The sequence below is a fragment of the Benincasa hispida genome, chromosome 1 (assembly GCF_027475165.1).
Source record: "Benincasa hispida cultivar pf3 chromosome 1, pf3_genome.v1.1, whole genome shotgun sequence".
Classification (NCBI taxonomy): Eukaryota; Viridiplantae; Streptophyta; class Magnoliopsida; order Cucurbitales; family Cucurbitaceae; genus Benincasa; species Benincasa hispida.
The window spans coordinates 92,555,894-92,582,239 of record NC_143478.1 but is presented as its reverse complement, the minus strand read 5'-3'; the positions used below and the strand labels follow the sequence as shown (position 1 = coordinate 92,582,239).

At 33.4% G+C, this 26,346-nt stretch overlaps 2 protein-coding genes across 4 annotated transcripts; both read left to right on the top strand.

Annotated features, from left to right (window-relative positions):
* The first annotated feature begins 4,206 nt into the window (after positions 1-4,206).
* On the top strand, positions 4,207-9,060 carry LOC120080919 (Putative methyltransferase family protein). 3 transcript variants are annotated; one of them, XR_005482685.2, is made up of 10 exons: positions 4,244-4,475; positions 4,657-4,779; positions 5,338-5,420; positions 5,505-5,607; positions 5,779-5,829; positions 6,211-6,364; positions 7,183-7,321; positions 8,288-8,393; positions 8,471-8,692; positions 9,032-9,060. XR_005482685.2 is itself a non-coding variant. In XM_039035612.2 (9 exons), the coding sequence occupies exons 1-9, from the start codon at positions 4,367-4,369 to the stop codon at positions 8,623-8,625; spliced, it is 1,008 nt and encodes a 335-aa protein (XP_038891540.1). In that variant the 5' UTR covers positions 4,207-4,366; the 3' UTR covers positions 8,626-9,038. The 3 variants fall into 3 exon arrangements, 2 of the variants coding, with proteins under 2 accessions (XP_038891540.1, XP_038891529.1); XM_039035612.2 differs by having other exon boundaries at positions 4,207-4,475; positions 4,672-4,779; positions 8,471-9,038; XM_039035601.2 differs by having other exon boundaries at positions 8,471-9,038.
* Positions 9,061-10,540: 1,480 nt separating this feature from the next.
* On the top strand, positions 10,541-17,520 carry LOC120080910 (protein ALTERED PHOSPHATE STARVATION RESPONSE 1-like). Its single transcript, XM_039035590.2, has 5 exons — positions 10,541-11,825; positions 12,031-12,206; positions 12,912-13,135; positions 13,785-14,585; positions 17,243-17,520. Exons 1-4 carry the CDS (start codon positions 10,799-10,801, stop codon positions 14,560-14,562), a joined length of 2,205 nt encoding a protein of 734 aa, XP_038891518.2. The 5' UTR covers positions 10,541-10,798; the 3' UTR covers positions 14,563-14,585; positions 17,243-17,520.
* The last annotated feature ends 8,826 nt before the right edge of the window (positions 17,521-26,346 follow it).

The following is a 26,346-nucleotide window of genomic DNA, read 5'->3' as shown; positions in this document are numbered from 1 at the left end:
ATTCTTAGTTGTTACAAGGAGTTGTAAAGTGGTACAAACGATATGATCCTAATTCGTACATGTTATGACATGAGGAGTGGGGGCATCCTGTGAAATGGGTTTGTATAAGATTGGACCACGAAATTAGTCACTCTTACTTTATAATGTTGTTAACTGTTTAAGACTAACTATTTTAAAACGATGACCTAGGTAACTTGACCTTAATCCTGAGCTAACTATGAACTCCTGTTTATTCGGGATTATCCTTAGATTTGCATAGGTGAGGGTTGGCTCAACAGTGTCGGCTCAATAAAGCTCTATTTCAAGCAAAAGATCGGGTAGATAGATAGGGACATATGGTGCAAGATGGAATTCACTCCTACCCGCTTTTAGGGATAGTAGAGAGGTTGTTCCCTTAAGTACTAACTTCGGGTCTTGAACAAGGGGCCCCACCCTCTCATTATCCAAAGAGTGACTCGGTTTGTTGATTGGATCACAAACCAATTGTTCATTAGAGGATCAGTGGGACTTAAGGAACAAAAGGTAATCTTGGGGGTAAAACAGACATTTGACCCAACCGTTATTACAAACAACCTGTAAAAGGTTAACTTACTAATCATGGTTATATCAAGTAGATATAATATATTTACAGTGAGGGGAGTGCAACTATGGACTTTAGTGTAGTGACCCATTAGTTAATGAATGAGGGTTAATTCGGTGTAAAGAGTTTAGCCAATTAATCTCAGATCATTGGAGCCCATGATCTATAGATCTACGAGGTCCCTCTACTAGCTCGTAAATGGATTAGCCTTAGAGACGTGATAAGTTAATTTGAAACATTCAAATTAGAATTAAGGGAATTAGTAATGTGATATAATTACGCGTTTAATTTTGGAATTAAACGGAATTGGAGAATCAATTAATATTTAAATATAATTTAAATATTAAATTCATGAATAGGGATTCATGAGGTGAAATTTGTGTAAAGTTAATTTAATATTTTATATGAAATTAATTAGAATTAATTAAATTATTTAATTATTTAATTATTATTAATTTTATTAGAAAATTAATTAAAGAATTAATTTTGTAAAAATAATAAAGTTTTTCCAATTTTGAAATCAAAATTGATTTTGAAAATTAATTTGAAATTGGAAACATATTGGAAAATACAAAATGGAAAAGTGGGAAATCTCCACTTTCTCCATATACTAGCTCATTCATTTCCCACATTTCTCTTGATTCAATCTTCCAAGCATGAGGTGCTCTTCATGCAATCTTCTTCTTTGCATGATGGTCTTGCAATAACTAGGAAAGATTGAGCTGAGAATCGATGATGCAAACTGCAAGAACTTGCTGAAGTTTTATTGAAAACTTGTGAGGTTGAAGAAGATGTTCTTCAAGTTGCATCAGTGAGCTTCTTCTCCAAATTCCCTTCATTCAAGCTTATTTTGAGTCCTATAACTCAATCTAAGGCTCCAAAAGAATAGTAGGAAAGGCTTGAGGTGGTTCACAAGAAGATTTGGACCTGAATTCGAGTTTCAAGAGATTCGACAAAGGTATGACTTGAAACCCTCTTATTATTATATGATCCTTATTGCTTCCGCTGCATGCTGATATAATCCTACAGTTAATGTATTGGAGTTAGTAAGTTTGTGTTTGAGGTGTAGAGTTGTAAGATGAAATTTTTTCATGATTTTGAAAAATAGATTAAGAGGGGAATGTGGAGTTACTCAAGAAAAATAGAGATGAAGGAAAATATGGAGTTTGTCGATAAGTGTGAAAAGTAAAAAAAATAATAATAATAATAATAAAAGATAGAGTTATCCAATAAATGTGCAAACTTAAACACTATTGAAGTTGAATGGTTTACGTCGGATCTTTTATAATTTAACATTTTCTTTTGAACTTTTTGTACGGATGACCTTCTCCTATGCGCCTTTATATTTTATGACCCGCTTCCCACGATCTTATAAATTTTAACCTTTTGCTTATGTCAGAGAGCACTTTTAGGCTTCCCAATAATGTCGAGCTCATGATGAGATCTCCAGCTTGACTCTTTTTTCAAAGCCCAAACTCGATGTTAACAGAACAATGCAACGAAGAAATTTAAGCAGAGTCTCGACGACCAGTGGGCCTAATGATATTGGGTTGGGGATGAACTAATAAACCCGACTGCTTTGTTGAAGCCCTAACCCGATTTCAAATATGCAACCAAATGAATAAATTGAATCCAAAACTCAGATGACAATAATCGAGTTACATTGTGACGATGGTGAATGTCTCAGCCTGATAGTGCCTCTTCCTTGACCCGATACCATAGCCTACTTAACGTTAAGTTAAGTCACGGTAGGGTAGCTCTTGAAAGTCTTAACCTGATTTTAAGAAAAAGCGTGATGTATAAATTAAAAAACCAAAAAATTCATTCAACTTCTTTGCTCATTTATAAACCGTTGCGAACACTGTATTTTCGTAAGAAGCATCTTCTTTTAATCTCTGCGCTTCTTAGTCATCTTGAAGCCTTCAAGCAGGTTAGCCGTCGTTTCCCTCTACTTCCGATCTCCATTATTCTATTGGTCATATTTGAATAATTTAATGTTAATATAATTAAAGTGTTCTTTTTGGGAAAGTTCCTGTCCCAAATCACAATTCAAAACGAACTATTCCATATATTTAATGTTTGTTCGTATGAAAGTTGGATTATGGGGTTACATGGATGCATAAAATGCCCATATTCTTCTAGGGCACATTACTTGGTAATACCAATTCCTCAACATTCCTAAATTACTCACATATTGTATATGTTTGGATGATTTGTAGGTAATATATGACATCAATTTTGAAATATAGGTCAGAGGATGAGTTCCCTACCCAGGTTACCAACCTGTCACACGTTAGACATGCGAACAAGGTGTGAAGGAGAAACTTTTGTTAACACAGTTGAACATGTTTAGGCGAACCACCAGCTTTAGGCATTTGGTTGACCTAGACTTGGTGTTCAACAGTCCTCTTGTCATTACATATTTTATAGGGAGGTGGTTGATGATTGGTCGGGTGTCATGAGCTTCCTCATAAGTGGCAAGATTGTCACATTTAGTAAGAAAATTTTTCTACTAATCACGAGACTGTGCCCATCATCAGACGCCGCTGAAGACATCCCGTCGAGTACACCCATCGGTTAAAAGTATTTAAAAAACATAAAGAACATACGTCTGACTGACATGGAAGTCGAATACGTTAAGTTGGAGTTTGATAATGATGAGGACACAGTCAAGGTGTCCCTTGTGTATTACGTTGAGATTGCAATGGTAGGGAAGGATCGTGTGAACACAAAGTTGGATACATTTTTATTTACTACGATTGAAGATCTCAATGCTTTTAATAAACTTGACTGGGGTAGCATGTTATTAGACAAAACATTGAAGAGTCTGCAGAATGCATTGTTTGGCAGGTTGGAATATTATAAGAAGATGTTCACTAAAATATAGTCTCACCGGTTGTTCACCAGCTTTCTTGGTAAGTCCATTAAATCAGTTGATGTCAATAATTTGCAGTATTAGATAAGTTTAATGCACATGTAGTTAAATTCCCGATGTAGGTGTGGTTGTACGAGACTATCCCACTGTAAGCAGGATGGGCTGCTTAATGGTTGAATTTTGATGTGGTTCCTCGAATCCTTAGGTAGATGTCAACTCGGTCCATCTCAATGAGACAATTGATTTAAGATGTTTTTGTGTCACTAGGTTAGGTACGGTTTTAGTAGTCGTATGTACTATACTTATTATGTGGTGTATCACATGTATATTGAAATGTAATATCTGTGTTATTCGTAGTTCGATGTTGTATAGGCTCTACATGAATTTATCGTTGAGCGTACTTTTTGGGAAACTACAGTAATGGACAGACCTATCCATGATGTGGTAGTGGACCTATTGGTCGACCGAACTTCCAAAATCCTGATGAGCAACTACGTGAAATCGGGTCATCCGAATTTGAATTCAATTTATTCATTGAGTTGCATATTTGAAATCAGGTTAGGGCTTCGATAAAGCAATAGGGCTGGTCCATTCATCCCCAACCTGATATCATTACTCTTCTTGAATTTCTTCTTCGTGTTATTATGTTAACATCAGATTCGAACTTTGAAAAATGAGTCAGGTTGGGCATCTCATCCTAAATTCGACGTTATTGGAAAGGCTAAAAGTATCCTCTAACACGTTAGTATAAGTTTAGAATTTATAAGATCATGGGGCGGGTCATAAAACATGAAAGGCCCCAAGAGAAGGTGATTGTAAAAAAAAAATTCTTTTCTTTTTGTCGCAAATCGTGAATTTTATATTTCTTTCGGTATATCCATCACTGCTATCCGAGACGACGACGGACCTCCATGGACGACGGAATGTCAGAGGAGTTGGTGATGAGTGAGGTTCACCTTGGCTGCCCACCTGGTATTTCCGGGTCGTATGTTTCCAGTTTCACCATTTCCCTCCCTTTCGGTTCGTAATTCCATCCTTTCTTTAATTATCTCTTCCATTTTCGGTACGGAATTTCAAAGCTGTTTCATTAGCTAGGAACTGCCTAACACTTAATCAATGCCATCGTCACTACCGATTGTTCTTATAATTTCAATTTTGAAATTAAGGGCGGATGATAATAAGATCACTGACGTAATTATAGGTTCTGATGATTTAGATACGGAAACCAGAAGGTATATCAGTGATTCTGAAGGCTATTCACCGCCAAGTAAGCAACTCATTCGTTACGACGAAGATGGAGATCTTGTTTTACCCAGGCGCATCAGTCAGTACCGAATCTCTTCTTCTTATTACTTTTACAGGCTTTTATAGTGCCAACATAGAGTACCCAACTTCCTTATGGCATTCTTGTATAGAGTTATTTATGATTGAATTTAAACGGAGACTTAGAAACTAATTTAACTTTTACAATGATCGAATAGTTTTTCATTTTCCTTCTAGTCATAATGTTCACAGTTATTGGTAGACAGTTCTCCAAGCAGCTGTCATCAAATGCCCGAACTGACCAAGAAGCTGCACAATCACAATTACTTGCTGTGTTGATCTGTTATGAATGAAAAATTTACATCTAGAGTTTTGCCAATTTGAGTATAGCTTAGTGGATAAAGACACATTTTACCATTTCAAAGTTGATGGTTCGACCCCATTACGCAATTGTTGAACTCAAAAAAAAAAAAAAAAAAAAAAGGGAAAAAATCCTTATGCAGGCCCCTTTTTCTTAAGTGACTCTTGTCGTCATTTTTGTATGCCATCTCTCAGCTAAATACCTTGCATCGGTCCGATTAATTGCTGAGATGCTAAGACATTTCTATATGAAAAATAGATGTGGAAGAACCTTCAGTTCGTAGTTTTAATGTGTCAATCCAACACGATATTATGTCAACGATCCCAAGTGTTGGTTTGCAGGTAATTGTCTCTTAAGAACTGTGATTTTATCTATTATTTTTACGATACATTCATTACATGATTCAGTATCTTTTCCTCTTTCAGGTGTGGAAAGCAGAACTAGTATTATCTGATTTTGTCTTGCATACAATGCTTACTTCATCTGAATTTGATGGAATTGTTGCAATAGAACTTGGAGCTGGAACAGGTGTTTAACCGACATGCATTCTTGATATTTATTTTCACGCATTTGTTTTGTTCTGATTCCAACCATCTATTTTTGTTATTCTACCCTCAGATGGAACATATATTTTTAAAAAACCACTGTTGACTATATTACTATTTCAATGACAGGGTCTTATGTTATTGCTCTTGCCAGGACTGGTTGGAATATTGCTTGCACGGGTTGCTAAAACAATATTTCTAACAGGTATAGCAATCATCATGAATTTTGATTTTTCCTGGATTCCTTGTTTTCCAATTTTGGAAATGAAACAATCAGATGCAGATCTTGGCCATCAAGGACTTATGAATTTCTCTCATCTGTTTGATCTGGTTCTGTTCTGATGGATTGATGAATGCGTGAGCATGCACAGTTTTTTTATTAAAATGAAAATAAAAGTGACTCACTGATTGGTTAAACAGTATTGTATTTGACAAATAAGCATTCAAGCGCCTCTCATAGTTTACTTATGTTTTACTTGGATTAGTAGTGAGTAATAATTGGCTCAGAGGCTTATCTGACTCGTCTTTCACTTCTATCCTCATTGCAAATATTTCTAATGCAAAGGACGTGTTTAATGATTGACAGATAAAGGTGATCGTGTCCTTGACAACTGTGCCAAAAACATTGGTCTTAATTCTGGTGGGTTCAATGCTGGAGTTGCAGTTCATGTAAGGGAACTTGATTGGACGGAACCTTGGCCTCCTAAGCAAACCCAAGGGGAATGTCCCCCAAAAAATAGGTGACAAAACCTTTGCAATTCACTTTATCTGATAAGTGTACACCTCGGCTGTGCTCATTTTTCTTTTTCCACAAGTGTGTGATTTGTATGTCACTTTTAAAGTGCTTATTGATGACTGCAAATTTTTCTTTTTCACATTGGTAATGGTAATATTTTGTTTAAATTCTAAGTAGTGATAAAAATTGTTTTGAGCGATTAAAAGAACTTCTAAAAATTTCTCAATAATCTTGTGGTTTGAGAAATTCTAAAAGTTAATTACAGAAAAGCATATCAAATGATTTTAGAACTTTGGATGATACATTTAACTCATTTTCTTGAAAAAGTACTTCACTGTAAAATACTGATGACTCCAAGTTGCCAAGGTCTATACACGTCGGAATAGGAAAGAGAAAGTAGGGGACTTAAGTGATACCCTGTACGTGAGGAATGAGCGCTTGTGCAATCTTTTGGGGGCGTGTCTGCTGTGATTTTGTGGGGCCTAGGGGGTTCAGTTAATCAGAGAGAAGCTGAGCTTTTGTGTACACATGGATAAGATTTTAAGGGCGTGCACAAGAGGGGGGAAGGGTATGTTTCTGGATTATTGTTTTGGAACACATTTTTAGTGTTCTTGGAGAGAGGGGAGTTCTTGAATCTCCCTTGGAGATTGCCGTAATTCATTGATAAATAAATTGAGTTTTACCAATTACTATTTTCAAAAGGCTGCCGAACACGCGCACACACACTAAAGCAATCTGGACTTGTGCTGGTGGGGTTGGAGTTGGACTCATAAAACATGAAGCAAGTGACGTTTCTTTTCTTGTGCCTTCATTGTCACACAGGTATTCCTGGGCCTTATCAGAGGTTGAAGAAGCACAGAGAGCCTCCTTGCTTGTTGCTGCTGATGTTATCTATAGTGACGACTTGACAGATGCATTTTTTAATATGTTGGAGAAGTTTATGTCTCAAGGTTCAGAAAAGGTATGCATTCTCATGTTGAGATTATTTTATTTTATTTCAGGTTTCCTATTGATGGGTTAGGTTTAAGTAGATAATGAAATGTGCCTCACATCTTATTTTTATATGGGAAAGATGCTAATCATTGACCATATGTAAAAGGACAAATGATAAGGACGCCCATCTGCTTGAAATAATGCATTATTATTAGGCAAGGGACATGACTTGTATGTGTATGTGAAATTGCGAGTCTTATATTCTACCACATTTCCTTGTTGGTCCTCATTTGAGGGGATGGAGAGGAGACCATTGGGGTTAACATGAAAATACTTATTGATCCTTGGAGCTAAGTTAGGCATCATGGAGTTATAAGGTACATACTGCTTTACTTATTATTGATCTTTGATCAATGAGACCATTTACTTGTTGAAATATGCTCAACTAAGTTAATGCATAAACCTTTGACCAAGAGATCAGAGGTTCAGAAAACCTTAATCCTCACCCCCACGTGTTCTTGAACTCAAAACAGGACCTTTTACAGTTTTTTGTTGTATTTAGTAGCAACCTCCATGATATTAATATACCATCCTATTTTTCTTTAATTCATGATCATAGTTGAAAATTGGATCAAGATAACTGATTCTGCAAAGTGAAATAAAAATTAGAATTCTACCTTTTAAATTTCCTAGAGATTCCTTGTTACTGAGATCTAAGTAAAAAGATGAGGAGTTAAAATAAGGCGTCTAGTCTAAAACTCTGGTTGATAAGAGGTATGAATTGAGATAATTCATTGAGAAAAAGTAGAAATACAAGACGTAATTAATCTCTCATATAATTAATTGTGCATGAAATTTTATCTATAGAAAGAGTTTGGATACAAATTTTATCTATAGAAATCAGTCTTTCTGTGAACTTGCTAAATGTTTTGGTTGAACTTCCAATGTATGTAATGAGAGAGGAGTTTAATTATCCCTTGACCAAACCCTTCAGGTATTGTACTTGGCTCTGGAAAAGCGCTATAACTTCACAGTGGATGACTTTGACATTGTAGCAAATGGCTATTCTCATTTCCTAAGTTACCTAAAACATGAAGAGGGTAAGTTGACAGTAACATTCAGAACCGCGTTTGACATTTCTTTCTCGAGCTCATGTTTTACTTATGGTTCGTGATAGATGATGCCAAAAACAGTAGATTGGAGCACAGATCAAAGCCATATTTTGTAGGCAAACGAATTGATCTCACAAGCACCCCGCAATATGTCCTCAACTATGAAAGAGGAAAAGATGTTGAAATCTGGCAGATTAAGTATTGTAGGAAAGAGTCTTAAGATCAGAGAAGGGTAGGAACATCTGCTGTAGACGTCACAGTTAATCAAGTCTGCCTTCACAACTCTGGTGAGTTTTCCATTCAAACTACTGTGCAATGTTAAAACAATACCAAGAAAGTGTTTGGTATCAGTTATCACAGCACACGGATTGGGGATTTCTATTTTTGCAGCCTTATTCAGAAACAATCCCAATCTCAGTTCTGATTCTATATGTTTTATGAACCTTTTTTTACTTTTCCTTACAAAATCTTCATCATATTCTGCTCAATCTATTGGGATGTTTTTTCCCCTGAAAATAAAACCAGGAGTATGGTAGATTTGAAAGTACTCTTATAAAGTTCTTAAGAATAATACTGGATGTCTCTTTGAGGATTGATTTCCCCATATTTAAATTGACTATTTATAGATCTCAATCCATGACTTGAAGGCCAGACTTGGGAAAAATCTCATGGTATGTGATTATAAATAATGTTTGTTTTTTGAGTTTTGCTATTGAAGGATTGGATTATTGATTTTTGAAATGGTAATTGATGTCTTTATCAACTAAATTATGCTTGAATTGACGTGATTATAAATAATGTTATTAGATATCATATAGCGTCATTGATAGGATTTGACATTTAAAATTGAATAAATAAGTCTCATGCAAGCATGAACTTTTTTTCAATTTTTCTTAATTTGACTTTCAACGTCAAGTTATTATTAAAAATTATAATCAATTTGGTTAATTAATTCACTCTTATTTTAGATGATTAAATTGAAATACCAAACAGTGGAAGGATGGATCGGAATTATAGTATGTTAAAATAAATTCCACTAGGGTAAGATGATCACACAAGGCCTACTTGCTGAAAATGGGGAAATACCTTTTCTCATAAAAAGGGGAAAAAAACAAAAATAAAAAAGAGAGAAGAGGAAAAGAAAGAAAAATGGCTGAAGGCTCTGTTTTTATTATTTTGGAAAAGTAGATTACTTAACTTGGAAATAAAGCATAAAAAGCTACGTTTCGTCAAATCTCATCTCTAGAAAAATCTGCTGTACTTTTTTTAAAATATATATATATATATATATATATATATATATTGAATAAATAGGAAAAGAAACCATTATTTTAGGTTCTGTTCCGTTGGATAATCAATTAAATTTAGCTATATAAATTTTTGTTATATTAATTAATTATTTAATCAATTAAAAAAATGAATACTTTAATATTAAACATTTAAACCATAATGAAAACTTATTAAAATTTCTCAAAATTAATTAAAATATAAATAATTATCAATAATAATGTTAATGGTATAGGTATGAGTTAAAACTTATTAAATTTAAATAATAATTAATTAAAATTAATAGTAATTAATAATTCATATTAATTAATTAAGGTATATATTTACTATTAATCTTTCGGACATAAAAATTAATTAATTATGCATAGTATTAAAAAAAACTCAGGTTAGAATTTTAAAGTTTTATGGATTATAATATCTTGAGTTTTAAAAGAGAAATTATAGAAAACAAAGGATGATATTAAATGTATTATGTATGAAATTCAAAAGAAAAAACACATGAAACAAACAGATCCTTAATGTTTAAAAAAATAAGTGAGTCTTAAAAAGTAAGAAGATAATTTTCAAAAACATGTTTTAGTTTCTAAAAAATTGGACTTCAAATTCAGATATTTCATTAGCAAATTTAAAACCCGTGATTGAAAAAGGGGAAAAAAACTGACATATATTTCCCAAAATAAAAAAATAAAAAAAGAAATCCTTATCAACGGAGCTTAATTTCTTTACAGGAAAATATATCTTTTTTTGACTTTAAATTAGAAGATTCAACTTAGGTTTACATAAACAGAATGTTATTTAGTACAACAAACAAAATGTTAAAAGACCGATGAATATTCGAATAGAAATTTGCGTTTTGTTTTTCAGAAAAAAGAAAATGATGGTGAAAAGGGCGGTCCCATATATTTATAACCAAATCCTTTGAAAGTGAAAAACAGGCGGTGTTGTTGTAACGTTCGAACACGGGTCCTGCCAGGATGAATCAGCACAGAAATATTTCTTAAAAACCACTTCAAATTAAGAATTTCCTTTTCAAATAATCACTTCCCAAACCCAAAACCCTTTTCAAATCTCTCTTGATTTCGCCGCCGTTCGCCGGAAAAACCTTCATGGGTTGTTCACAGTCCAAGATCGAGAATGAAGAAGCCATCGCTCGTTGTAAAGAACGCAAGATTCATATGAAGGATGCTGTGACAGCTCGAAATGCTTTCGCCGCCGCTCACTCCGCCTATTCTATGTCGCTTAAAAACACTGGAGCTGCTTTGAGCGATTATGCTCATGGTGAGGTTCAAAACCCCCAGTTTGTTTCTGTGTCTACTCAATCCAATCCTCCCATTACTTCCTCTGCCGCCGCCGCCGCCCCTTTTGAACCCTTTCCGCCGCCTCCCCCGCCTTTGCCTCCTTCTACTATTCCTGCTCCTCTTCAAAGGGCTGCCACCATGCCTCAGATGAATGTGTATAATCCCGATCTCAAACCTGAGTCGCCGATTATTGAGGAGGATGAAGAAAATGATAACGAAGGCTCTGTTGGTGCTTTGAGGAGGAGGAGGAATAAAAGCAAAGGGGATGAAGGGAGTAGCCGAATTAGAAATTCGGAGCTTAATGAAGATTTGGCTGGTGCTTCGCCGCCAGTGCCGCCGCCACCGGCTGAGAATCGACACATTCCACCGCCCCCGCAACAAAATTCGACATATGATTATTTCTTCTCTATTGATAACATACCCGTCTCGACTTTGAGTGAAGTCGAGGAGGTACAGATTAACAAAGGGGAGATTGAGCGCAAGTCGTTTGATAAAAAGTCTAAGGGAGTGGACAACGATGGTATTGAGGAGCGGAGAATCAGTGGAAAGGCTGAAGCAGTGGAGCCAGTGCTCGAGGAGCCGGTGGAGCTGCCTCCAGCGCCGCCAGAAGTGGTGGAACCTGCCGTGGTGGCGAAGAGCTCAAAAAAGATGAAACAAGCGGGATCTATGGGGTCCATAGAGGGCAAGAGGATGGTTAAGGTGAATTTTAATCTCCTGCAGATATTTATAGATATTGATGATCATTTTCTCAAAGCTTCAGAGAGTGCCCATGAAGTGTCCAAGATGCTTGAGGCGACCCGATTACACTATCATTCAAACTTTGCTGATAATCGAGGTATGGATCTTGCGCTGAAGTTTAGCTTTTGATTCTGGGTTCAACTATTACTTTGGCTGCCATGAAACAGTATTCGTTTCTGATCTGTATAAATACATGCTAGAGCAGCTCGAGGAAGCTTGTTAATTGCTTTTATCCTTGAGACAATGTAAAGCTTTGCTTGTATTTATACCTTATTTTGAAAAGAATTTGTACTTTCCTTCAGGTCATATCGACCACTCTGCCAGAGTGATGCGTGTTATTACATGGAACCGATCATTTAGGGGATTGGCTAATATGGATGATGGAAAAGATGATTTCTATGCAGAAGAGCAAGAAACTCATGCCACCGTGTTAGATAAACTATTGGCGTGGGAAAAGAAGCTGTATGATGAAGTAAAGGTATATTATATGGAACAGCCGTCGTCCTCTCTTAATATTTAAACATCTCTTTGGCTCCTCATTTTCGCAAGCATCTTCTACATGCTAAAATTTCAATACTCGTTGGCTAACTCCTTTTAAGTGAGCTTCAGTAGTAGAAATTAGCTGCCTTGTTAGTGCATCTCTAAAGAGTTTTTTCACATTCGATTTATATGAGGTTGATTGTAATTTGAAACTTTCTCCTCAACAAAATTACATATCTCTCATCTCAGACTCTGGATATTTCCTTCCTGCCTCTCTCTCTCTCTCTCTCTACACACACACACACACACACGAATGTGTCTCTTGTTATTATCATTCCCTGCTAGATACCAAGTTTGTTTGTTGGGCAGGTCAGTGGGTGGTAGAAAGCTTCTTGGCTGATCTAAGATATAAGACCTCATTTTTTGTTGTGTTTCTTGTAAATTACTGCTTCCTTAGGGTCTTCAGCACTGTCCTTCTGACCCTTGAAGCCTCGAGATCACAATGTATGCTTGTTCCTTTTTGTAACTCTGTTCTAGAGTAATATGCTAGGGAGGCAGTATGTATGTTGTGGTTTTCAATTATTTTGTTCGACTCTTGGATCTTACTGACAAAAGTTGTGTTTCTATGATGGAGCAGATCACCATATGATGTGGAGGAACTTTCTTTTAACTGAAATTTATTTGTGATAATTATGATTGACAGGCAGGTGAACTTATGAAATTTGAGTACCAAAAGAAGGTTGCTACATTGAATAGGCTGAAGAAACGAGATTCTAATGCAGAAGCATTGGAGAAAGCAAAAGCAGCAGTAAGTCATCTGCACACTAGATATATTGTTGACATGCAATCCTTGGATTCAACTGTCTCAGAGATTAGTCGTCTACGAGACGAACAGTTATACCCAAAACTTGTTCAGCTTGTTAATGGGTGAGTTGCATGAGATAGTAATATGCATATGGATATGGTTGTTGTTTATCATTCTAGTCGCCTTTACAATTGATAATAATGACCAATGGATGTTAACTTTTAGAAATATACATCGTGGATAGGGTTAGTTGATTGTAATGCTACTCTTCTGGTCTCACTTTTCCATAGCCGCATGTGTTGGCTTTCAAGTATGAAAACTGGACGTCTCCTATGAAACTCACCTAATACCAGATCCCAAGTCTTACCTCCAAATCCATGTTTTTTCTCAAGTAAACCACCCTAATACTGTGGGGTGGTTGCCATCTAATTCTTTTTCTTTGAATAAAATTGAAAGTGTAGTACGTGCCAATGTGGTTTTATTGGTATAGTAGAGTATTTCTGACATTAATGTTGAACCATTTGTATGATTGAGGTTTAAATTAACAAAATAATACTGAGTCATCTATTCATGAATATTGTGAAAAACTGTGGTTGTACCTATCAGGGTCGTTGTCTAGGTGGGTATGCAAGTTTTTTGTTAACTCGGCACATGATAATATCTATTCTCCAATCTTTTGAGATCCTAGAACATTCACATATTATGCTCAATTTTTAAGGTTGTCACTTCAATGTTTTAGCAAAACCAGAAATGATGTTGGTTGTTCTGCAGGATGGCAGCAATGTGGAATACAATGAGAGCTCACCATGAAGCACAATTGAAGATTGTAAGTGCACTAAGATCAATGGATCTCTCTCAATCGCCAAAAGAAACGAGTACCCATCATTATGAGCGCACGGTTCAGCTCTGTGGTGTTGTTAGAGAGTGGCATTCACAGTTTGAGAAGCTTGTACGCTGTCAAAAAGACTACATTAAAGCCTTAAACAGTTGGTTGAAACTAAATCTAATTCCTATAGAGAGTAGCTTGAAAGAGAAGGTTTCTTCTCCCCCAAGAGTTCAAAATCCACCGATTCAGAAACTCCTCCTCGCTTGGCACGATCAACTCGAAAGACTCCCAGACGAGCATCTCAGAACTGCCATATTCACTTTTGGTGCTGTGATCAATACCATTATGCTGCAGCAGGATGAAGAGAGGAAACTGAAGTTAAAGTGGGAGGAGACTGAGAAAGAGCTCGAACGCAAGCAGCGACATTTCAATGATTGGCATTACAAATATCAGCAACGAAGGATGCCCGATGAGGTGGACCCCGAAAGGTCGGAAGAGAACACGCAGGATGCTGCCGTCACAGAGAAGTTGATCGCGGTAGAGTCGGTGAGAAGAAGACTGGAGGAGGAAAAGGAAACTCATGCGAAGCAATGCCTTCATGTGAGGGAGAAATCGTTGGTTAGCCTTAAGAATCAGCTGCCAGAACTCTTCAGGGCTTTATCAGAATTCTCTTTTGCTAGTTCAGAGATGTACAAGAGCTTGAGCTCTATTTGTCAGGCCTAGATTCGAAGCAACAAAATTTCCTTGTAAGTTACTGTATATTTTTTATTTTTATTTTTTTTAATCTATGGAATTTTCGTGTTTGTTGTGGGAACTTATTTTCAGTAGTGTTTCGACTTATTTTGCTTTTTATTTTATCGCCTTTATTTTTAAGATTAAACAAATAATTTTTAATCAATTATTATTGGTTCCTTTTCCTTATTGAGAAAGGTTCGAATATTATTAAAATCAATCAAAATCATTTTTAATCAATTATTATTTGTTCCTTTTCCTATCGAGAAAGGTTTGAATTTTCTATAAATTAGAAGTTACCGGAACATTTAAGAATACACAACCAAAAAAAAAAAAAGACTTCTAGGAAGATTTCTATTCACTTCTTTTCTTCTGATTTTTTTTCTCACAACAAGAAGCCGTAATGATAATAGTGAGTTTCTTTTTACTTATTTACAAAATAAAAATTTTAATATATATTTGTTTGCATATTATTTGCTAATTTTGTTCTAGATTAATTAATTTTATTCATGTATAATGTGTTATTTTGGGTTGCTTGTAATTTAAATTTCTTAAATAATGTTTCGAATCTTATTTGATTAAATGTATATTTTGATTTTATTGATGATTATGTAAATGATGTCAAAGCTTTTATATTATTATGGTTGTTTCCTTGTTAATTTGTAATATTTGTGTTATAAATCTTTGAACATTTTTTTTTTTGGGGGAGTTTTGAATTTTTGGGGGCCATTATTTTGAGATTCTAAGGGTGAAAAGACATATTTTTGGAAGGTCAAGTTTTGATTTTGGTAGGTTCTTAATAAAAGTTTTGATAATAGAAAATAATAATATTGTTTCGATGAAGATGTTTTCTTTATAGGAATTGTTTTTTAGGATACATATTTTCATAAAATTAATTTAGGAAGTTTTTTTTTTTTTTTTTTTTATGGTTTTAGACCAACATGAGACATTTAAAATTTAAAATAAAAATTTTCTTTTTTGAAAGGTCAATACTTTCTTTGAGTGTTGTGGGGGTGTTAATTTCTTTTTTCATACACAAATGACTTGGAAATTATCGGACATAGTCCCTTCAAGTTTTCTTCTTTCTAAATTAGTACATTTTTTAAAAAATTTGTTACTATAGTTTTTCTCAGTCCATCTCGCTTGAGATCGACCCGCTAGATTTCTAATAAATTTTAATCTTTATTAATTTATAAATTATTTTGAACTTTCTTGATGAAATTTCGGACAACTAACATGATATTTGATCAATTTTTTATCTTTCTAAATTTTATATCAAATCTTTTAACATAAAAATCAAATATCAAATTCCACCTAATTTTTCAAGAGGAGATATCTCAGTGTATCTCTGGTGAAGATTCTATACATTTGAGTGAAATTTTGGGTAGGTTAACACCAAATTTTTTATATTTTCCTAAATCTTAATTTTTATTTGTAAAATTTGATACTTTACAAAAATTTAAAAAACATAATGTACTTGATCCATCTGAAAAATCACAATTAGTCAATTCATTTAAAATTAATTGTGGAAACAGAAATTAGGGTAAAATTTTAATATAAGATTTGGTAAAAATAATCGAATTTGAAAATTTTGAAAAGATATAAGATTTGAAAAGATTATATAATATGTGGAAATATTTTGATAATGATTTCTACTCGGAAATGTCTTAAATTTGCATAAAGTTTCAACAATGCCCTTACACTATTTATTATTTTATTATTAATTTGATATAATTTGAATTTATATAACATATTTGTTTTTATCAATTTGAATTTCTTTTAAAATTAATACAATTTATATTATTTTGATATGTTATTTTTCTCAACAAAATAATATATCATAATTTAATATTTTCTTATAAGATAATTATTTAAACCATAATTTAATATTTTCTTATAAGATAATTATTAGTTTAAATTTAAATTTGAATATATTGCTAAAACATAATAAGAATTATAATATAACTAAAACTATATGATTAATATAGTAGACAGTATTTAGTTTAATTATATAATACAAAGATTAATATATATATATAGAAAAACCCATGTTTTAGGATGACATCAAAAACCTTTTAGATGCCTTTTGTCGGGATGTCCAAGAATCTTCAGATGCTGAAACATCTCACAATACTGCAAAACAAATACGACAATGCATTAGTTACTCTATGAAAATCTAAGATGCCCATGAAACAAACGGGTCTTTAAATGACTTCCAATCCTTTCTCTTTGACATTAAAATTTTAGCATAACATCATAAGATCTTGTAGCATAAGAAAAAAAAAAACTTTTTTTTTTTTTTTTGTCATTAGCATCACTTCACATGCTGACACGTGTGAAGCTAAACTTATGTGATTTCAAAGTTGTGTCATCATCATATAATGTTGATATTAATATATGTTATCTCAGAACTTTGTGTTTAGTATTTCTGATGTGTCCAAAAGAAAGACAGAGAGAGGCTGAGTGTCTGACTCTCTTTATGTCTTTCTATGAACTTATTTTGACAATGACAATGACAATGTTAATGTTAATTACAACTTCGACATTTCCTAAGATATTAACCTTATTCTTCTCTTTGGTTTCTCAGTCCATATTTACCATTTTCTACAAACAATAGTTAGCATTCCCTCAATCTCATCAAACTCAGGAACTGTTTTCTTTGTTGTTGCAGCCGTTTATGTTCGGATCGCTGCCGCAACAAGTTAGAGTCATGGCGGCGCAACCGGTCGCTTTCTTCACGACTTTGCTGCATTATGGTGGCATCCTCCCCCGGAGCTTGAACAGCTTGCAGAGATTTGTTAGACCTGAATTTCTTGACACTGGGAACCATCTCTTCCATTTTCTTGTTTATTTCATTCGTTGCTTTTGGTAAACTATTCCACTATTTCATGTTTCCTTACTTTCATTTCAGTTACAATATGGGAATAATTTCTTTTATTTTCGTTTCAATTACAATTTTCCTCTCTTTTATTCCACCAATTGTATATATCTAATTAAATTATTTTTCATATTATTATCATTATTTTTTTGTTCAACTTTTGGAGGGTCTGTTTGGAAAAACAAAAGGGTCATTTTTTTAGTAGAAACATTTTAAATCAACTTTTAAAAAGGGGAGAAAATGCTTTGAGTTTTTAATTGGAAAATTTAACTCATTTGTGAGGAATGACATGGGATGCACGTGTTTATGAATTTTGTTGAGAAGATTGAAAATTTAATTTCTTTTAATTGTGAAAATCATGCCAATTTCTCTTAACAAAGTTTTTTATTAATCACAAATTTGACTACAAAAACTCATTTTTATAATTATTTAGTTTTTTATTTTAATATTATAGACACGTGTTACTTATTGTTATTAATGAAATCCCTAATTTTAAAATTATATTATACTTTGTTCATGAACTAAAAAAAATGAAACTTTTAAAACTAAATGACATCAATTACTCTAACAAATTAGAATATAGTTATTCAATGTATAAGGATGATTATTAGGCGTATTAAAAAAAATGTGATTATTGGGCTAGTTACTATTTTTTTTCCAAAGATTTTGTTGTTATTTTTAATAGATTTTTGTAGGTTTTATATGTTAAAGTTGAACGGAAAATTATTGAAGGTTTTCGCAACGGAATGTGGGGATCGATCCCAATTTTGTTTTTCACAGAATTTATGAAATTACATATTTAAAAGAAAATAGATTATGCATTCTAATCTAAACTTACAACATGCTTTTTAAATAGAAAAGGGAGAAAAGAGAATACCTTTTGAAGAACAAATTCTTCACGAACTCCCTCAAACAAATCACAAATCGAACCGATCTTCGAATTGGGACACCACCATCAATGGAATCTCCTGTATTCTCTAGGGTTGAGAATTGGTAGGAGTTGTAGGTTCTCCTACTTTTTGGTAGAGGGAAAAAGAGGATGAGAGGGAGGAGAGATTTTTTTCAAAGAACTTTTCTTTGTGAATTTTTTTGTAGAGAACTATTCTATGAGCTTTTCAAGGAGGAAGAAGAAGGAGAGCCATTAATTCAATTAAAAATAATAACAATTTTTATATATATATATATATATATATATAACACATAGTCTATAGTTTTATATTGTATCAAATACAACATAACCTACAGTTTTATTTTCTCTCAATAATACATCATATTTAATATAAATCACATTTATACTAAATTCACTTATATGAATATCATTCATATAATTAAAATTTGAATCATATTCAAAAATTTAATTCATCTCATAATACTTTATAGTAGTTAACAAGTAGGGTTGTATCAACAACAGTGGAAGCACAAGGATCATCTAAGCACTCAAATTCACTAATTTTGGCATAATATAAAGCATGCTTCTACAGAAAAATGGGTTTCAAGACATACCTCTTGTAAAACTTCTTCAAAGCCCCTTCTGAATCATATTCAAAAATTTAATTCATCTCTTAATACTTTATATTAGTTAATAAGTAGGATTGTATCAACAACAGCGGAAGCACAAGGATCACTTAAATTCACTAATTTTAGCATAATATAAAGCATGCTTCTACATAAAAATGGGTTTCAAGACATACCTCTTGTAAAACTTCTTCAAAACCCCTTTTCCAGTTGCAATCTTCTCCATATCTTTTTGTAGACCACCTTAAGATCTTCCTCACTATTCTCTTGGTGCTCTAGATTGAGTTGTGGGACTCAAAACAAGCTTCAATCAAGGGATGAAGGAGAAAAGCTCACTGCAGCAACCTTGTTGAAGAACCATTCTTCAAACTGAATTTTCTCTCAAAATTCTGCATGCCCGATTTTTACTCCAATCTCTTCATTATATTGCAGATCAACATGCAAAGAGAAGAGTTGCATGAGTTGCAGCTCATGCTTGGAGAAGACAAGGCAAATAGTTGCTTCATGCATGAGCTACTTTATAGATGGATAATGGAAAAATCCATTCTTCCATTTAAGTTTTTAGTTTTTCAATTTTTCAATTTTATCTAAAAATCAAAATTTGATTTAAAAAATCTATTTTGATTTTAAAAAATGAAAAGTTAATTAATTTCATAAATTAATTATTAAATAAAACTTAATTGATTTAATATCAAATATTAAATTAATTTTAACATATATCCATCTTTATATATTTAAATCATATTTAAATATATAAATTCTCCTATTCCGTTTAATTCTAAAATTAAACATAATTATATCTCATATAATTAATAATTCCCTTAATTCTAATTTGAACGTTTCAAATTAACTTATCACGCTATTCTAGAGCTAGTCCGTTACGAGCTAGTAGGGGGACCTCGCGGACCTACTGATCATGGGCTCCAACGATCCGAGATTAATTGGCTAAACTCATTAGACCAAATTAATCTCCATTCGTTAACTAATGGGTCATTCCACTAAAGCCCATAGTTGCACTCCCGTAGATATATTATGTCCACATGATTTAACCATAATCAGCAAGTCGACCCTTCACAGGTTGTTCGTAATAACGGTTGGGTCAAATATCTGTTTTACCCCCGAGATTACATCTTATTCCTCAAGTCTCTACTGATCTTCTAATGAACAACTAGTTTGTAATCTAATCACCAAACCAAACACTCTCAGCCCAATGAGAGGGTGTGACCCCTTGTTCAAGACATGGATTCAGTACTTGAGAGAATAACCTTTCTTCTATCCCTAAATCAGTTAGGCGTGAACTCCATCTTGCACCCTATGTCCCCAGCTATCTATCCGATCTTACCCCTGAAAGTGGAGTCTTATTGAGCCGACGTTGTTGAGCCAACCCTCAATTATGCAAATCTAAGGGCAATCCCAAATAAACAGGAGTTCATAGTTAGCTCAGGATTAAGATCAAGTTACCTAGGTCATCTAGGTAAAATAGTCAGTCTTAAACAGTAAACAACGTTATAAAGTAAGAGTGACTTATTTCTTGGTCCTGATCTTATGCAAACTCATTGCACAGGACGCCCCCACTCCTCATGTCATAACATGTACGAATTAGGATCACATCGTATGTAGCACTTTATAACTCTTTGTAACAACTACAAAGTAGGCCGCATCCAATGGTGTTACCAGAATAAGGTACCTAACCTCATTCATGTACCATAGATCATTTTGATTATTTACTCGAACCTGATCCACTCTTATGTCTCCACATAAAGTTCAAATACTCATACAATAGTCATGGGTCTTAGTTTATTGGATTTAGACTTTCATACAATTTATGAGATCAATAACAAATATATTTATAATAGAAAATGTTTATCATTTTACAAACTGCGAGTTTTTAGGACATAAAACCCAACATAATATAAATCATATCTATATTTAAGTACATGAATCTCATTCATATAATTAATATTTGAATCATATTCAAATTTCTCTCATAAACTATATACTATAATGTATCAAATACATATTAATTATATCATATATATAATTAAATTAATTAATTATATCATATATAATTAATTTCCTCAATTAATTTGAACACTTCAAATTAATCCAAAATTAATTCTCAATTAAATCTCTGTTGAGTTACATAGGAAACCTTATGAACTTGTAGATTGAAGCTCTAATGGTACTTGGATAATTAATTAAACTCTTTAATTAAATTACCCATCTTCCATTAATTGTCGATCATTCCACTAAAGACCGAGAGCTACACTCTTCGTACTACAGATATATTTTTGTGTCCATTAGTTATAACCAATCAACAGGGCGATGATCCTTCACAAAATGTTCGTTAATACAGTTGGGTCAAAATTACCGTTTTGCCCCTATAGTTACATCTAACTCCTTAAGTACCATTGATTTCTCTAATGAACAATAAGTCATAGTCCAACTATGACCAAGTTCTTCTCGGACCAAGAGAGGGTGTGACCACTATGTTCAAGCCCCAGAATCAGCCCTTAATAAAATAATTTATCTACTTACCCCGACATCGAAGAAGGAGTGAATTCCGTCTTATGTAGTTGTGTTCCCAGCTCCCCAGTCCGACGAATCCCCAAAATGGTAGGCTTATTGAGTTGACAATATGACCACTCTCATCCATACAAATCAAAGGACCGCATTCATGAGCAGGAGTTCACAACTCACTCAGGATTCAAGTCATGTCACCTATGATCATCCTAGTGAAATGTAAGTCTCTATTATTAACAGATTATATAATGAGACTAATCATTTCGTGGTACAGTCTTATACAAACTCTTTGTATAGGTTACCCCCACCCACATGTCTCCACATGAATGATCATGATTAGATCATTTGTAGCACTTTACAACACTTGTAACACATACAAAGCGGGTTGTATTCATAGTGTCACCAGGATAAGGCTGGGTAGCCTTATCCATCTACTGTTTAGGTTATTATTTAAACAAGATCCACTTGTATGTCTCTACATACTTATTTAAATTACATAAAATAACCTACGATCTTTAGTTTATTGGATTGAGTATATACTTATAAAATAAAAATTATTATATTTTATTAATAACAACTTGTTTATACAATGTTTACAAACTACGAGAATACAAGAGATATTATGACACCAATCCCAACAAAAATCACACTAAAAAAGTTAATTTTTTTAAAAGAAAAAAAATCTTGTAATTATAAAAAAAAAATTTACAACTTTGATATTGTTTTACATTTAAAATGTAAAATAGATAGTTCATTTATAATTTTTAAAGAAAAATATTAAACATATTTTTCTTTTCCAAGAACTTTGTAATTTTAATTTCACAGTTTTTCTCCCTAAGGAGTGTTTAGCTCACCAACATGAGTTGAGTTGAGTGGGTATAATATATCAACTCATAGGGGTGTTTAGTTCACTAACATGAGTTGAGTTGAGTTGGCATAATATATCAACTCATTGTTTGGCCCACCAACTTTAAATATTGGTGGAGTTGAGTTGGTATATTTTATCAACTCACCCCAACTCTCTATTCTTCCCATGTTTTCAATTGCTCCACCCATCGGCCACTGTCACACTCCGAGATCAAACTAACTCCGAGCTTCGATAACCATCTTTGATTACAACACCGGCGACCAACTTTGGGCTCTGAAAACCACCTTCGATGACAACTTTGACAACTAACTTCGAGCTCCAACAACCACCTCCGATGACAATTCTGACGATGAAATCCAAACTTCGACAACCACCTTCAATGACAGCTCCAACGGCCAACTTCGACAACCAATTCTGGCCTCCAACAACCACCTCCAGTGACGAACTCCAATAACCAACTTCGCGTTACCAACTCCGACGGAAAATTGGCTCTAACAACAAACTCTGATGATTAACTCCGACAATCGCCTTCATAGGCTCCAACAACTACCTTCGACTATAAACTTTGATGAAAACCACCTTCGATGATCACCTTTGAGCGAGTAACTCCGGCAACCAACTCGAGGCTTTGACAACCACCTTCGACGACAAAGTTCGAGAACCACTCTAATACCACCTTCATACAACTAACTTTGAATTTCGACATTGTCACCTCCGACTACAATCTCCAGCGAAAACCATCTTTGATAATTAACTTCGACAATCACTTTCGTCCAACCAACTCTAGGATTCGAAAACCACCTCCGATGATAAACTTTGACAACCAACTCCAAAACACCTTCATATGACCAACTCCAGGATCCAATAACCACCTCTGACTACAAACTCCAACAAAAATCATCTTCGATAATCAACTTCGACAACCACTTTCGACTACTATAAGATTAATGATTGTTAAAATATGTTGTAAGGTTGTTTATTATATAAAATATATTATTTTGTTTACATTAAATGCAATATTTATACGTAATAAGTTTACATATCAAAGGAGTGTTAAGAATATTTAGACAAAAAGTATGTGTGTAGTTGAACAGTATGTAACATATAACAAAAAAACCATAAAATGAAAATTTTTTTCTTGAAACATTTTCCACAAAGAATTAGTGAAAAATAGAGATTTTTTCTCAGATAATCCTCCAAATTTAGAGGAAATGAAAGTGAAACTGTTGAAGAAATGTGGTGACATTTCATTATCTATTACGATGATGGGGAAGATTTAATTAAAAAATTTGCACCATTGTAAAAATATAGAACAACAATAGGAAGAAAAAGAAAAAGAAGAAGATGATAATGAAATTCATAGAGAAAAATTAGCTAGAATCAAAAGTTTTGATTTCGATTTAGTTTCTCATTTTATTTAACCATATTTCTACAAAAAAAAATGTAATGAATTAATTGTTGTTCATTGCCCAAAAACGAAAGAAAGAAAGAAAGAAAGAAAAAAGAGTTTTAAAAATTAAAAGAAAAAATTTGCAATTCATATTTTATTCAAACAAAGATGGGTAGAATTATTAAATAAAAAAGTTTCAAAACAAAAATAGTAATCATAAAAGCATATTCTTTAGAGATAAAAAACTGTATCAGATACTCAGACATATGAATTCAAATCTACACCCCAAACACAGACATATGAACTCAGACCAAATAACTGCAGATATCTTATCTTAACTCAGTGCTCTAAACAACTCATAATTTTCTCAATTTCTCTCTCTATATCTCTTCCATAACTAATTTTCTCATGTCATCTATGAAGGAATGAATGCCTTAACGTAGCGGAAATCACATAACCAAACTTGTTATTAATTTAGGATTTTTGAAATACCCATAGGAAATTCTGAAAAATTATACGTAGACCAACAAAGAAATTGCCTACTGTAAAATTATCCTAGGTTAAGCATACAATAAGAAAATACAGGGAAAATGAATAAGAAACCTTACTTACATTGACGACTTAGATGAAATGACAAAGAAATTGACTATTAGAGAATACATGGAAAAGGGATAGGAAATCTTACTTACCTTGACGACTCAGATGAAATGGCAAAATCTCTTACTGAAATCAACACCACCATAAGAGTGACTCCCTATTCTTTTAGATTTGAGGTGTGGTTTGTGGAAACCAGAAAAATTTTAAAATTGGAGAATGGGAAATTGAGAGGAAAAAAATAATAATATAACTCTTCTGTGTGTTGTGTCTTTTCTATGATAAAAAAACACAATGCTTTTGATCACCAGGGGTAAAAGGATGTGGGATCACCATATTTTAGATAGCTCCCTATGTGGAAATTATCTTTTTAATTAATTTAATTAATTAAAATTAATAATTAAGTAAATATTATTTAATTAGGGGGCGTTTGGTACGTGATAAAAGTAGAGAGTTAAGTTGGTAATTATTATCCGGAGAGTTAAATTATCTGAAGAGTTAAATTACTTGTATTTGTTTGCAAAGTTGAGTTGAGTTGGTAATTATTGTCTGTGTTTGTTGTACAAAGTTGAGTTGAGTTGAGTTTGGAAATCTGTATTTGAGTGTAGAGTTGAGTTGAATTGGGTTGGGGGATCTGATGCAGTTTTTTGTAAATGAGATTAGTTCATTTTTTTTCTGTTTGCTTTTTATTTCATTATTTCATTTTTTAGTTTTATGCTTTGCTATTGTTGATTGATTTTCAAATATACATGTATTTTCTCAAACCATTTATGACATAAACTAAACAATCTCAATTTGTAGAACATAATAGATTAATTTTCACATATTCTTTTAAAAAACTGTAGTAATTCTAATTCTCTTCAATTTGTAAAACATACCAACAAAATACATTTCATATTGTTACTCAATTAATTGGTATATTGTATATTGTATGTATATATATTGAATGTATGTATATAGATTGAAGGTAATTATCTCAATTACTAATGAATTGTATTGTATGTATATTTATTGAATCTTGCTAATTTAGCATTATTATTTCACATCATACAATTTATTTTATATAATATGGATAGTGTATCTGGAATTGAAATTGTACATAGGATAATTACCTTTCATTTAATTATGATAGTGAGAATGTGATGTCGTATAGTAACATTTTTCAGAAGATCACAAAATAATATGAACCGACCCAACATGTGGCCATTTCCAAAAAAAAAAAATCACAAAAAATATGTTTTTTGGAGTTGAAATATTAGATGGTCAGTCTAGTGGTTCCCTTCAATACCAAATATGGCATGAACTATCTCCTTCTGACACCCAAATTCCATCTTATATTTCTCAGCTTGCCATGTAACGAGTCTGCCCATGTACGCTGACTGCATATCAGCGGTTGATCGCATGATCTCGATCATTTCATTCTGGAAGGTGAGTCGTTTCCTTTTACTCCCTCTAAATGTCTCCGCTGATACGCTTGCTCCGCCGGTAGAAATATCTGGTACACTTGCACTCCCCGTGGACATGTCTCTTTGGTCTTCTTCCATTGCATCCTCAGGCAGTTAGGTTTGTTCATTATCGGGGGTAGGGTATTCTTGTGATCCTAGCCAAATCTCGTCCTCCATTTCCCCGAACAAATTTGACGCCATCACCACTGGTGACTCGCAATAGTGTCTGATTTCCCTATCCTTCCCAAACACACTTGATAGTTCATCATAATAGGGGAATGACTTATTCCACAAACCCTTCGCGTTAGGATGACTCTGCATTTGTATATGGGAGCGATATTAGAAATTATACAAAAACAGGTTCGGTGTACATTGTTTAATATTTTAAAAAACTTACTTGAACCCAGTGTCAAATATCTCCCTCTCCACCTGAACGCACTTAAACTCTTCGTTCCATCTGAACATAATTGATTTAACATCTCTGTTACCGCCGAATATTGTTTCTTCATACTTCTAATCTTACATTCGATAGTGTTCTGGTTTAGGCCACACCCTGGAAACT